Genomic DNA, 14,972 nt, shown 5'->3' with positions numbered 1-14,972 from the left:
ATAATATCCTACTACTTATTCAAAGAGATTAACATATTTTTGTGAAATATTAGCAAGAAGACAAAATTAGCAAGAATATGACATCAGCCTATACTGATGTACAGTTCTTTGTATTCTGGCAGGTTTTTCTATCTGCCTCTGCATTCCAACCTTGTAGTACAATGGTTTGTCCAAAAATAAGAAAAGATAGTATGTAATAACCAGAGACAACAGAGATGAGGACTAGGAGGATTTGTTCATGGGAGGAAGCTTGTTCCAAAGAAAAGGGAGTACAGTTAAAGCAGAGAAGGGAGCACTATGGCAATGAGAGTTGGGAATGATCACTCTGGACAAGAACTGAGTGCTGAAAGGAGGAAAAGGAATAGGCATGATACCCCTTCAGAAATCATGGTGCAAACCAGAGTGTCTAAAACAAAAGTCGGGAGGGAGAGAGAGAGCGCGAGAAAGAGCGAGACAGAGAGAGAGAAAGAGAACAAAGAAAAATGTCTTCCATAAAGGCAGACAGGGGAGAGAGCAAGGAGAAAGGTGAGAAGCAAACTGGGGACACTGGTGGCAAGAAATGGGTGCTGGTGTACATGTTGTGCATCGTATGACTGAAACTCAGTTGTGAACCACTTTCAACTGTGTATGTCATGGCAATGCAATTATTAAATGATTCATTTAAAAATAAATAAATGAGTAGTGAGGAGAAAAATAGAATAATTTGGGGAGTTCATTGATTATTCAGTTGGCCAACCTTAAACAAAAATAAATAAATAAATGAGTAGTGAGGAGAAAAATAGAATAATTTGGGGAGTTCATTGATTATTCAGTTGGCCAACCTTAAACAAAAATAAATAAATAAATAAATATATATATAAATAAATAAAACCACACATCTGACATCTCAGATGGGAAGCTGAGCAAGAAGCACTCCTGTGTTTTTGTAGATTCCCATGGAAGTTCTCTGGTACCATGCCAATGCCTGATAAGCAGTGTTTTCTGAAAGGCTGGATGCACCAAGGGATCTGAATTTTTTTCTGTCCAGGGACTTTCCTTTTTCTGCTACATCAAAATCCATCACAACATGGCACAGTCTTGTTTTATTTTATCACAGATAAGTATCACTGTCTAAGTCTTGCTACAGGATAGAATGCTCTAAAAATACTGGGGAAGGGGTACAGCTCTAGTCTAGTGAATATTTATTGACCAGCCTCATAGATACCACAGGAGAAAAGGAAGTATTTGTCTTTCTGTTGAGAGAACTTAGAAGTTCCTCTCTTGGCAGCTTTCCCACAGGCCATGGTGATGGGACTGGATGTGGTTAATGTCTCCTCATAAAACACAATGTCCCTCTCTGTATCCCAAATAAGAAATATTCTTGTCCACTGAGTTAAGCCAAACTTCCTATGGACATGTAAGAGTGAGAGTGGGAAGAAAAAAGTGACATTTGAGTGTGTCCAGAAAGACTCAACCATCTGAGTGTATCCATGGAGACAGGTAACTTCCCAGACCACCCTGCAGGCCAGGGGACATTGCTCAGCAGCTTCTCATTCTTGTCTCAGCACTGAACCACCAAATCAGAGGGTCCTATGACTAGAAATAACCTCCTGAGTACCACTTGGGAGAACCCACAAAATAATGCGTAAGTTGCCCCTCAGAACAGGGAAAACATGGCATGTGCTCTGCCCCCACTCCTTCTGTCTGAACTTGGAGAGATCTTTACTTCCCTACAAGCCTGTGCTTCCATCTACCTTTTACCCAAAAGCTACAGAAATTATCAATATTTTCAAGATGCATATTAAGACTATTCAGACAACTCTGTGGTGGGTCAGTCTGGGGAAAGATGCTATAAAACCACACCAATGTATGGATTCCCTCTGTCGTATATGCATTCATAGTGAGCCAGGCCTTTTAGTCCCAGAGGTGGGTTCTTTCCTCTCACATTCCCATTTGCCTGTCACCTTCCAGATGGTACCTTCTTCGCAGTCATCTTGGAGTTTGGGCCAATCCTCTCACCTCCCTTCCCTACTAAACACTGAATCTGTGTCTCTTCCATGTCACCTGCCATATCTACCCTTGTGCCGCCATTAGTCACACATGGACGCTATTAACTCTTCACTCACAAGGTTGTTGAGAGCAGAACTTGTACCTTATTCTGTTCATCCCTGAGCCCCCTTTGGCCCCAAACCCCAGAGTGACCTTCCACTGGGAAGGTCTGAGATGAGTGAGAATGACTATAGCTGAGAGCCATGAGCAAAGATGTTATTGAGCCCTAGGCACTGGCTTCCACACCGAGCAAGGGTGGATGGTACAAGGTCATTCGTCATCTTTCTAAAGTCACACTATTGAGAATGTAGCTGGAATATTATCTAGGCTAAGATTCCTGAATTAATAAATAACTCAGCAGATTACTGGATAATCAGGTCTTCCACTTTCCCATGCAGGTGCTGGTGGTGGGAAATGTGCCCGGTGAAGGGTGTTAAATATTATGTTGAGTATTTATGACTGAAACTCAAATATGAGCAACTTCGTAACTGTATCTCATGGCGACTCAATTCAAATATGTATTTTAAAAAAGGGGCCGGAGCAGTGGCACAAGCGGTAAGGCTAGCGCTAGCCTAGGGCAGATGGAGGTTCGATCCCCCAGAGTCGCATATGGTCCACCAAGCTAGGAGCAATTTTTGAGCGCATAGCCAGGAGTAACTCCTGAGCACCACCAGGTGTGGCCCAAAAAAAAAAAAAAGAGTTTGATGCGAGAAAAAAAGTTGAAATAGATGGGGGAAGAGGAAGGGGAACAGGGAGGAGGGAGGGGGAAGGAAGGAAGCAGAAAAAAAAAAAAAAACAACGTTCACTGACTCAAAAACTGCCCATCTCTCACCTTGCGAGGCCAGACCCCTGAGGCATCCTCCTTCCCGCGACCCACAGGGGTCATGGGACCCCGCAGTCTCCAAAGGCCCCTCTTGTCTTGGGTGCCAGCCATGCACCTACCCTGGACGGCTAGGAGAGCCGACCTGTCCCGGTCACTGTCCTGGAGACTGCATCGCACTTGCCCTGCATCCTTCGGCTGCACATCATAGATGATCAGCTCAGAGACCAAGTTGCCGTCCTCCCAGTACCTCTCGGAGGTGAAGCGTTCGTTGGTGATGATGGTCTGGGTGGGCGTGAGGCTCAGCACCACGACCCCATTCAGCGCCCACATGATGAGCTTCCATCCGTCCGAGACGGTGCAATTGAAGCGAGCCTCCGAGCCAGCCAGCACTGTGGCGTCTCTGGGGCCATCTAGGATTTGATTGTTGTATTCTGCGCCTGGAAAGACTGCCAGGATTTGAAAGGCTGAGTGACTACATGTGCCTAGGTCAACAGCGCAGGGGAACCTGCAGTACTTCACCAGTTGGGAGGTGGGAGAACTTCCTTTGGCTCAGAAGATTCCCAACTCCAGGTCTTTCCCCCACAGTTCAGGAGCTTCAGAAATGAGGGAACAGAAAGGCACCCCCCACCCCATGCCTCCTATCCACTCTACTCCCTGCCACTCCATAGGCAGCCCCTTAGCAGACTTTCAAACAGAAATAGGCGCTCTCCACCCTTAACCTCCTCCCCAGAGATGTACCTTAAGAATCTGACCCCTAGGGGACCAGAGCAGTGGCACAGCGGTAGGGCGTTTGCTTTGCACTTGACTGACCTAGGACGGCCCTTGGTTTGATCCCCCGGGGTCCTATATGGTCCTCCAAGCCAGGAGCTATTTCTGAGCACATAGCCAGGAGTAACCCCTGAACATCACAGGGTGTGGCCCCAAAACAAAAAAAAATAAATAAACAAACAAAAAGAATCTCTCCCTTTGACATGGGTGGTATCTGAAACCCAACTATGGAAAACTTTGTAAATCACAATGGTTTCAATTTTAAAAATAGTAAATAAATAACATTTTTAAAAGAATCTGTCCTGGGCCGAAGGGATAGAACAGCGGTAGGGTGTTTCCCTTGCACACGGCCAACCCAGGATGGACCTAGGCTCGATCCCCAGCATCCCATAGGGTCCCCTGAGCCTGCCAGGAGTGATATCTGAGCGCAGAACAAAAAAAAAAGACTCTGTCCCTACACAAAAACTGCAGTATCAGCCATCGTGCTTGGAATTCCTGGACCACGAAACTGCATTTGCAGCCACCTGACAAATCTGTTCTTGTTGAATACCGTCATCCACAGGAAGAAACCATTTAGATGCCGATGTGTTCCTATCTGAAGCCACCTAGTGTCCAGAAGCAAAGTAGTGGCCAGCTAGCAACAAGAGCTTCCAAAACCTTCTGACAATGACTAAATGACATCATTGGAGATACAATCATTTTCATGAATGTGTTTGTTGTTTGCTGTACTTTTTTTTCTCTCTGCCTTCATTTTTTCTTTCTTTTTTCTTTTTTTAATAATTTCTCTCTCACTTACCGGAAAACAAGTGTATTATGATCAACTATGTGATACATAGTCTTTATTGTTTTGTTCTGTTTTTTATTTGGGGGCCACACCCGGCAGTGCTCTGAGCTCAGAAATCACTCCCGCAGGCTCAGGGGATCATATGGGATACCAGGGATCGAAACCTGCAAGGCAAATGCCCTACCCACTGTGTTATCGTTCCAGCCCCGTGATACATGGTCTTTAAATAAAGTAAATTAGGAAGCATATTAATATGGCCTTAACCCAGCCCTAATACTTCCAGCTTTCCTAGCAAATGAGAATTTTCCTTCCACTGAAATGGGACCTTTGGTTTCCACCTCTAATAAGATCCCCAAGACTCAACAGAGAAAATGGAAATAGGTTTCTTCTCCTCACAAAGAGGTGGGCAGTGATCTTCTGGCAGAACAGCAGTCCAGCTCCATAGCTAATCTCCCAAAGAAAATCAGCACTTTTCCCCGCTAGTTGAGTTTCAGCACAACACCCTTCAGCAGTGCACATTTCCTGCCACCCAACGTCCCCAGTTCCCTCTGCCCCCTTCCTTCTCCTCCCCACTGCCTGCCCCTAGGGCAGACATTTCTCTCTCTCTTTTCCTTTTAGGTAAAGTCTCCACCCTATTTTTAAAAGATTTATAAATTCTTAAAAGCGAACTCTGGGTTCTTCTCGGAATGGGACTGCAGATTCCCCTTTCTGCCTGAAGGCACAGCAGCCCACAGCCACACCGGACACCCTTCAAAAGAACCTGCCGAGTTCTACATCTCCCAAAAGAAACAACCCAGCTCCACAATTTAACCTTATCAAACTGCCAAGTCACCAGAGATTTTCCAGATCTGTAGATTCTGGACCATGCAGCCGCCCACAGTTATGCGACTCCGCCAAAATTTCATGATAATCAGCCCACATGATCACATGAAGTCAATATGAAGGGAAGGTTACATAGAAGATCACCAAGGTCAGTGAGCATAAGCAGTGACACAGATGGCTTAACTGGCACCAGCAACAGCCCAGGAAATCCTTAAGCAATGACGTTAGTAGCACCAATGAGAGATATAACTATTAAAAACTGACCCTGACTGGTCTAAGTTTTGATCACTCTATTTGCCTTTATGTTGTAACAAACAAAATGAAGTCAACTTAGTAGCACCTGCTAGGGCCCGAGACCCGGAAAGGACTGGGGTTCGATCCCTGGCAACCCATATGCTCCCCCCCCCCCAGCCTGCCAGGAGAAATTTCTGAGAGCAGAGCCAGGAGTAACCTCTGAGCACAACTGGGTGTGGCTCAAAAACAAAAACAAAAACAAAAACAAAAAAAAAGAAAAAAAACTTAGTTGTGCCTGCAAGAAGGTCAGCAGAGGTGGTGGATGGAAAATTGGGGACAGCAGTGGAGAGACGGTCACACTGGTGGTAGGTTTGCTGTTGGAACATTTAAAGCGTAAAATAACTGTATTATGAACAACTTGATAAATCATGGTGTTATTAAAAAATTTTTTAAATATTTTAAAAAGAGGGCAGAGACACTATCTAAAAGGAAAACAAAGAGAAATGTCTGCCCTAGAGGCAGGTAGTGGGGAGGAGAAGGGGGAGGGGAGAAGGAAACTGGGGACGTTGGGTGGCAGGAAATGGGCACTGGTGAAGGGTGTTGGACTGAAATTCAAGCATGAATAATTCTTTACCTCACAATGATGCAATTAAAGAAGTTATTTCATTAATATTTTAACCCCCCTAAAATGGTGGAGGGCTTTGCACAATGTGATCGGGACTAATGGCACTTTCACAGGTAGAAGGAGATACTAGGGGAATGGAACTCCTAAGCGCGGACATTCCAGTGATGTATTTAGCAGCCTAGTCAAAGATTTTACCACAAAACTATGCTGGGTTTAAAACCCCTGTAGGCTGATCCTGAAAGATAGTACAATGGAAAGGGCATTGGCTTGGCCTATGACTAACCCAGGTTTGATTCCTAGCAGCCCCTGCATTGGCAGGAATGATCCCCGAGCACTGAAGTAAGTCCTGAGCACTGTGGTGTGTGGCCCAAACCCCTCCACGAATAAAAATTTGGGGGCTGGAGAGATAGCACAGTAGTAGGGCGTTTGCCTTGCATGAGGCCAACACAGTACCAATCCTGGTTTGATTCCCAGAATCCCATATGGTCCCCCGAGCATGCCAGGAGCCATTTCTGAGCGCAAAGTCAGAAGACTGCCGGGTGTGGCCCAAGAACAAAAACAAACAAATAAATTCCTATAGGTTGCACCTGAGTGATAGCATAGCAAGGGAGAGTATTTGCCTTGCATTCGGCCAACCCAGTTTCTATAGATCCCAGGCATCCCATACGGTCCCCTGAGCTGCCAGGTGTGATTTCTGAGTGCAGAGCCAGACGTGAACCCTGAGCAGTGTCAGTGTGTGGCAAAAAAATAAATAAAAATAAAAAATAAAATGTCACTGTAACCCACAGGATTCCTGGGATGAGTCACACCACCAGACACACACAGAACATCAGAACACCCCATGAGTCCCCAGCACAGTGGTGTCCACAGTGGAGGGACACAAATCAATAGGAGGGACAGTTCGCGGCAGAGACAGGGGCCCAGCGGCCAGCAGAGTAGGATGGTAGAATGGTAGCTCCATGAGCAGGGAACACCCAGGAAGACAGCACTGGGTGGGGCAGGCCAGAATGATCTATGTCTAAATTAATTCCGTGTTTAGGTAAGCTGAGCCATGTTTTGCATCTGGTGTGGAGAAGGGAGAAAATATGACTCTAAAAACAACTCCCACTGAGTCCTCTTTCTCCTGCCCCGGGGGCAAGCTTTCTGCCCAGGAATCCTTTAACCTGTGGGTTTATTTTTCGGTTTTACAGGAAATAGTGCTGAGGATGAGAAGGCAGAAAGGGAGGCCCCAGGGAAGCCACAGCAGTGACCTGGCCTCCACAACCCTGCCCCAAAATGAGTTTGCAGGAGAGAAAGAAGAAAAAGAACCAGCCCCAAGTCTGCCCCCAGCTCCTGGCTCAGGAGACAGAGGCAACTGCATGGAGGATGCTTGGGGAGACCCAGGCTTCCCTTCCCATTGGGTCCACGCCACACCAGGGAGCCAGGGTGCCTCCTGAACTCTCTGTGAGCAGGGTCCTTCCACTCAGAAGGGGTTGTTGAGGGCTCTGGAGGTCCTACAAAGGGACCCCCCCTACACATACATGCAAACGAGGGGCCTTCCTCTGCAGCTGGGAGATGAGAGGGGAGAGCCAGGAAGGGACCAAAGGCAACTTAAGCTTCGACCAGGCCTGTAGAATGAGTCACCAGGAGGCCCCCCATTAAGCACTATAGGCTCAGCAAGAGGCTCCTCTCCTGAAGCACTGAGGATCCCAGGAGGCCCCGCCCCTTGAATACTGATTCATCAGGAAGCCCCACTTGCACTACGGGCTCTCCAGGAGGCCCCGGCCCCTCTGCTAAGGCCCCAGGCACTGTTACCTGGGAGCTAGCTCACCAGCTCATGGGATCACACACACACACACACACACACACACACACACACACACACACACACACACACACACACACTGCCCACGCTGCCTCCGAAGTCAGAAACTGGGTTTCCATCCAGGTGAGGTTCTCCCTGGACTCTCCCTCCTCTCTCACCTGTCTCCTCTGAGCTGGCGCTTGGGGAAGCCTTGCCCGCCCTCCCTGCACAAAGCAAATAGGAGAAACTTGCTTATACATCAGACTCTGAGTCTACCAGGCACTACCTGGTACCACATCGCTCGGCCTTGGAGAACCGAGAAGCAAATGGGAAGAGAGATAGAAGGATCTACGTCCCCGGCCCTCCAGCCTTCCAGAATTCAAAGCTCCAGGGGATCCAGCACTGGTCTCTGCAGAGCAGAAGGAAATCCTTCCCTCAGCTCCCAGCTCCACACCCCAGCATCATTGTGTGTGTGCTGTGCCTGGTGCTTCTCAGCTCCCCAGAATAGCAGCCCAGTGTCGCCCCATATGGCCATTTCTCTACCCTTCCTTTTCTCTTCTTTTGCTGGAATCCCAATAGGAGAGGAAGGAAAGGAAAGGGGAAAGGAAAGGGGAAAGGTGAAAGAAAAGGAAAGGGGAAAGGCGAAAGGAAAGGAAAGGAAAGGAAAGGAAAGGAAAGGAAAGGAAAGGAAAGGAAAGGAAAGGAAAGGAAAGGATAGGAAAGGAAAGGAAAGGAAAGGAGGAAGAAAGAAGAAAGAAAGAAGAAAGAAAGAAAGAAAGAAAGAAAGAAAGAAAGAAAAGAAAGAAAGAAAGAAAGAAAGAAAGAAAGAAAGAAAGAGAGAGAGAGAGAGAGAGAGAGAGAGAAAGAAAGAAAGAAGAAAGAAAGAAAGAAAGAAAGAAAGAAAAGAAAGAAAGAAAGAAAGAAAGAAAGAAAGAAAGAAAGAAAGAAAGAAAGAAAGAAAGAAAGAAAAAGAAAGAAAGAAAGAAAGAAAGAAAGAAAAAGAAAAAGAAAGAAAGAGAAAGAAAGATTGAAGACATCAGATTAAGAGGTTGGAGCTGGGCAAAAAAAACAAGATCACAGGCCCTAAGGACTGACTGCAAGACATAGTCAAAACGTAGTCCTGAGGACTGAGCATTGCGAGCCCCCAACTGAGCCGCCTACAAGGTCCCTGGAGGACTGACACCCCACCAAGGCCACCCAGTAGGTCCTCCCTCTCACCCCGCTGTGGGCCGGCCTGGCTAGGGCAGCCTCTGTGGGGCTGTCAGACTCGCCCAGAAGCGCACCCCAGCCCCCGGTTAAGGACCCCTCTGTCTCTGCCTCTGACCCTCTAATCCTCCACCTGCCCCCCAGACCCCTCTGCCCAGTGCTCCTGAGGTCCCCCTACCTGGCAGCCCTGCCAGGACGACCAGCGCAGCCAGGACGCCCATCCAGCAAGTCTCCATGTCCGCAGCCTGGAAGACAAGGCAGGGGGACGGGCGGTCAGTGGCACTCAGCACCCAGCACCCAGCACCCAGCACAGTGGAGCGAGGCAAATGGTGGCGCAGAAACCCTCAGAGCCGGCCTGCACATGCGCAAGGCCCAGGGCTATGTTACCTCCGGCACCAGCTCAGGCCTGAGGCTCATCCCAGATAGCACAGCATGCCATGGGCCCGGGTTCGATCCCCAGCGTCCCAGGGGTCCCCTGAGCAGAGAGCCGCTGGGTGTGGGCCCCCAAAATAAATTAAATGTTGGGGATACAGGGGGTGTGTGATACATAGCACCGCAGAAAGGGCTGTCCTGGTTTTGATCCTCGTATCCCATAGGTGCTCCAGGGGGAACACCACCATGATTCCTAAGTGCAGAGCCAGGAGCAACCCCTAGTCACCATTGGAGAGGGGCAGCATGCAGAGCCCAGTATAGGACCTAAAGTCACAGTCCCAAGAGAAGCTCCAGGGCTTCAGCAAGTGCAAAGGCCCAGGGGCTGGGGGAAGGGGTGAAACCTTTAAGTTTTAACCTTTTCAGCTTTTTCCGTTACAGCGTTCCTGCCCTCGCATGTTTCTTGTATGTTCTATGAGCCTAATTCTCAGTGAACAGGAAGGGGTCGTGCAGCTTCCCGAGGGGCATCCTAAGGGTATCACTAACATGTGTGGTCCTAGCACCGATGGCTCCGGTGTGTTCGGACACACTCAAGTGGCAGTGGAGCCAAGTCAGCAATTCCGACTCACATACTCGGGGCTGGGGTCATAGCACGGCGGGAAGGGCATTTGGCATGCACACAGCCCACCAGGGTTCGATTCTCGGCATCCCAGAGGGTTCCCCAAGCCCTCCAGGAGTGATTCCTGAGCACAGAGCCAGGAGTGACCCCTGAGTGCTGATGGCTGTGGCCCCAAAAGAAAACAAAACAAAAATTAAAAAAAAAAAAAAAAAACCCTCACACTGGCCACCCCAGGGTCCTGTACCAGGAAGCTGTCACTTCCATTTTGGCAAACACAGATGCTCTGCTCACAAAAGCGGGGTGTGGGGAACCATCGTAGCCCTTTGCTGATAGCCCCCAGGGCCTGTTTCTCTTCCAAGCACAGGAGACAGAACCCTGGCAGCCCGTGAGCAGGAGACAATCAGTGAGAAGGGAATTGACGTGCTACAACCCCCTCTGCAGAGAGGACTCCCCCTGGCATGGGTGCCAGAAATGGCATCTGTACTCACTCAGCCATGATATCTCTCCTCACCTCCAGGACTGCCCCGATGCCCTGAGTCACTCGGCAGGAATGACAAACTCTAACTACCTGTGTCCCCCAGGTCAGGCTCCACCAGAGGAAGCCACTTTTGTCTGTCATTCTAGAAGATTTCACAACTGGCTGCCTTCCAGGCACATTGCAGCAGAGCATGAGCCCAAATGCATCCACACACCCCGGGGAGGGGCATCCAACACAGAAGCTCGGTTTTTGCAAGATGCCACCAACACGAGCAGAAAAGTTTAACCGCTGGTCACAGGCTTGGGAAATGGGCAGTGCAGGGAACAAGAGAGAAAGAGAATGGGTGAGGAACTACTGTTACAGCCCCAAAGTCACCAGCGCTATCAGCATGGCAGGGGTGTGCATGTAGGGGTTTGAAAACACAGACACAGGGGGCCAGAGAGAGAGAGCATGGAAGTAGGGCATTTGCTTTGCATGCAGAAGAACGGTGGTTTGAACCCCGGCATCCCACATGGTCTCCCGAGCCTGTCAGGAGCAACTTCTGAGGGTAAAGCCAGGAGTAACCCCTGAGCGCTGCCAGGTGTGACCCAAAAACAAAAGAAAGAAAAGAAAAGAAAAGAAAACACCGACACAGCTGCAGGGGGGCCTCAGAAATCTGGGACACACACACACACACACACACAGGTACACTATGGCCTGTTCTCCCTGACACCCTCTTGTCCTCTACTCTAGAGAATGTCTCCACTCACAAGTGGTTTCCTCGCTAGAGTTAGGGGATGCAGGGGTATGTGCGGGATAACTGACCTAAAGCTGCTAGTGAGTTGCAGCAGGTAAGTGGCTTGACCAGCGCCTTGCCAGGGGCCAGAAACTCTGCAGGCTGGTACCTCGATGAGAAAGAGGAAAAGCCACTCATTGTCACATCAGTTTCCTTGAGGAAGACTTGAACGATCTGGTTTTACTTGAAAACCTGCAAAGTGGATTCAAAGCCTGGGGTGGGGTGGAGGGAGAAGAGGGAAGCAGACAATGTGAGGGGGTGGGATACCACATATGTGGACCCCATCTTTGGAAGTTCCTCTAACATGAGTTGAATTGTAAATCACAGTGCCACTAAAACACTGTGGAAATAAAAACAACCTGTATTGCATTGTCATCTCATTGAGCCAATTTCACTAGAATACAGTTCACTAGACAGAATGGGACCCAGACTAATGCTTTTCCATCCACCTCCACAAAGCAAATGCCATCAGAAGGCAGGTCTAGAGAGACCACGTCCTGCCAAGCAAGTTCTCTCAGATAGAAACATTTGATCAACATCCTCCAAAGTAAAGAAAGATTGAATGAATGAATCACCTGATACCCCAAATTCAGACCTACCTGTAAATGTAGGAGAAAAGAATAAGTGTTTCTCAGGGAGGATTCTCTGCAGCAAACCCCATCCAGGGGCAGGTTGCCAGCTCCAGGAGGAAGTAAATAAAAGGCACCAACACCCCCCCTCCAAAGCAACCCTGGGCACTACAAATATCAGCAGACTAGGGACGCTCTGGGAACTGGTTACTTCTGAGTAGCCTCCACTCATCAGGGAGTGGATCAAGAGCATTCAGAAGTGAGTCACAATAATCCCTGCCTCTGCACTCTGACCTGACTTCGGGGTGTCTGGTATTCCTGCTTTCAAGGCACCCAACCCCCCCTCAACACAGTCCCTGCTGGTCTCCTCCCAACACCCCACTTCACCCCCCTGCCCTTCCTTCTCAGAGTGTGAATGTTCAACTTGATGAAGTTGGCAAAGATGATGTGTTTGATGTCCCCCCACACTTTTCCAGGGAGCCCCAGCCATTGGCTATGGGCCCTTGGGGCCTCTCAAGAATTCCTAGAGAGGAATTGGGAGCACCCCCTTTAAACTCACTTGTTCACTTCACTCTGCGGGGCCTTGGCATATGTCTCCCCATTTCCAGAATCTTGGGGGCCTCCGTCCTCTTCAGCTTCACCACCACCACCACCACAAAGACACAGGCAGGGTTCAGTTCTCGGGGTCCCCAGCTGCACCCCCGGCAGGAAGCTGTTCCTCACGAAATGGCTGTCACTTGGCTGTGCCGGCAGGCCTGGTTTAAAACTAGCCTGTGCCCCAGAATTGCCAGACTGCTCTGGTTAACCATTAGCCAGCCCCAAGCAGGGCCGGTGTCCCCGGTTCTTGTTCCCTACAGGTCCCCACCCCAGACCTGCAAGGCCCCGCCCCAGGCTTGTCCTCCTGCCTGGCCTGAGGCTGCCAGCCTGGCACATACCAGAAGGGCAGCCTCTTCCTCTCCTGGCCAAGGGCCTCCAAGTCTACCAACACACCTTTCTCTGGATGGAAACCGCGCCCCAAGGGAAAGGTCTTCCGGAATGTTCTGCCCATGAGTGTGAATGCAACGTCCCAAGGAGCATTTTTCTGCAAATAGTTTTCTTTTATTTTCTTTCTTTCTTTCCTTCTTTCCTTCTTTCTTTCTTTCTTTCTTTCCTTTCTTTCTTTCTTTCTTTCTTTCTTTCTTTCTCTCTCTCTCTTTCTTTTCTTCCTTCTTTTCTTTTTTTTTGAACCTTTTTTTTTTTTTTTTGGTTTTTGGGCCACACCCGGCAGTGCTCAGGGGTTTCTCCTGGCTATCTGCTCAGAAATAGCTCCTGGCAGGCACGGGGGACCATATGGGACACCGGGATTTGAACCAACCACCTTTGGTCCTGGATTGGCTGCTTGCAAGGCAAACGCCGCTGTGCTATCTCTCCGGGCCCTTTTGGCCTTTTTTTTTTTTTTTTTTTTTTTTTAAACACTGTGGTTATAAGGTTGTTCATAATAAAGTTGTTTTCTTTTGTTTTTCACAGATAAAGTTGTTCCTGGTTGAGTTACATCATACAACATACAACACCCTCCATTGGTATACAAACCCGCCACCAATGTCCTCAGTTTTCCTCTCACCTTCCCCTTCCTATCTCTGGGGCATACATTTTTCTTCTCTCTCTACCTTTCTCTCTCTTCTTTTTTTTTTCTTTTTAGACACTTTGTAGTTTGCAGTACAGTGCACCTTTCCCACCACCAATGTCCCCAATTTCCCTGCCACCCACCCTCCCCTGCCTGCCTCTGGGTAGGCATTTTACTTCTCTCTTTTTCTCTCCCTCATTCTCTCACTCACTCTCTTTATTGACACTGTGGTTTACTGATAAATAGATGGGTTTAATAATACACTGCTTGAAGCCTCATCCCCCACTCTTTCTCCCTAGGTAACTTGACCTTACCTGCAAGACCCCGCCCATTCCTGGGAGGGGTCTTGGAAAAGGTAGATATGCCTTTGACCCAGGGGATTCGGCCCTTTTTGGCTCTTGGCGGGCTCTCTCGCTTCTGGTGTTTGGCCAGCATGAAGGTGAAAGGAAAGATGGCTGAAAGGAATTAAGATGCAGGGTAGCTAAGAATGGCTGAATGCTTGAAAGGTTAGGATTGAGGCCACACATGTGGTGGATAGGGAAGAATAAAGTTGATGCTTCCTGATGCCTGCCTGTGAGTGAGTTCAATACCCGTCGCTTTCCTGGACCCCAGACCCGCCGGTTGATGGGGGATGAAGCCACGTGGCCGGGGCCTAAGGACAAAGGCCTCCATCCTTCACCATCCACTTCCATCCAGCACCATAATTAATTATTTAATGCTACAACTGCTGTTCACACACATGGCTTGAGAGACCTTAAACTGTAATTCAGACATTTACAACCATGGGACACAGACCAGTTCACAACCTAAAATAAACTGGGCTCTTACAACTGCCCTGTAAATACAGTTCTTCTATCCAAAATGATTTCATCTCACATGAGAACAGTTATTGCAGGGAAGCAGGGGAACCAGATATCTAGTTATGTGGTAAAAGGAAAAAAATAATGGAAAAAAATGGCATCTCCATGGCTGGAGGAAGGAGATTGTCTGTACTTCACTGTGTTGCTTTGCTCTTCTTACTCTTGTTCTTTTTGTCCCTCTTCTTCAGACCACCCATGTTAGCGCTCCATAGATTTGAGTAAGCCATCTGAAACTTACTTCTTCGGAGCTCACCACCGTGCTGATCTTCCTCTTCTCGTCTGTGACTCTTAGCAGACACTTGTTGTCAGCGGGCTCAAACCCCTCCACGGACCCCTTTCTGGGGTCATACTTCTTGAGGGTGATGACCACACTGCCCATCAGCCAGCACTTCTGGAAGAACCTGGTCAGCTAGTCAGGAACTGCTTGCTCTCTAACAGCACCATGGCGACGCCGCCGGGTTTACACTACTGTTAATGAAGGGGTACCATGCCTCTCATTTGCTCCCCTTCCAGCACCCAGTTCTTGTCCAAAGTGATCATTCCCAACTCTCATTGTCCTAGTAACCCCTTTTCTACACTAACCGCTCTTGGGAGCTTCCTACCATGGACTGGTCTTCCTAACATTC

General features: G+C 48.6%; 1 protein-coding gene and 1 pseudogene across 1 annotated transcript in view; both read right to left on the bottom strand.

The window, feature by feature from the left end:
- The window catches only part of IGSF5 (immunoglobulin superfamily member 5), a 33,972-nt gene extending 21,383 nt beyond the window's left edge, over window positions 1-12,589 (bottom strand). The window contains exons 1-3 of the mRNA XM_049785620.1: window positions 12,443-12,589; window positions 9,252-9,318; window positions 2,971-3,288 (exon numbers count right to left, since the gene is read on the bottom strand). Coding sequence (XP_049641577.1) covers window positions 2,971-3,288; window positions 9,252-9,309 — 376 coding nt within the window. The 5' untranslated portion in view covers window positions 9,310-9,318; window positions 12,443-12,589. The remainder of the gene's footprint in view (window positions 1-2,970; window positions 3,289-9,251; window positions 9,319-12,442) is intronic.
- Window positions 12,590-14,440: 1,851 nt separating this feature from the next.
- LOC126025617 (signal recognition particle 14 kDa protein-like) lies at window positions 14,441-14,790 on the bottom strand (annotated as a pseudogene).
- Between the last annotated feature and the right edge of the window lie 182 nt (window positions 14,791-14,972).

The sequence above is a fragment of the Suncus etruscus genome, chromosome 13 (genome assembly GCF_024139225.1).
Source record: "Suncus etruscus isolate mSunEtr1 chromosome 13, mSunEtr1.pri.cur, whole genome shotgun sequence".
Taxonomy (NCBI): Eukaryota; Metazoa; Chordata; class Mammalia; order Eulipotyphla; family Soricidae; genus Suncus; species Suncus etruscus.
This window is presented reverse-complemented; position numbering and strand designations above follow the sequence as displayed.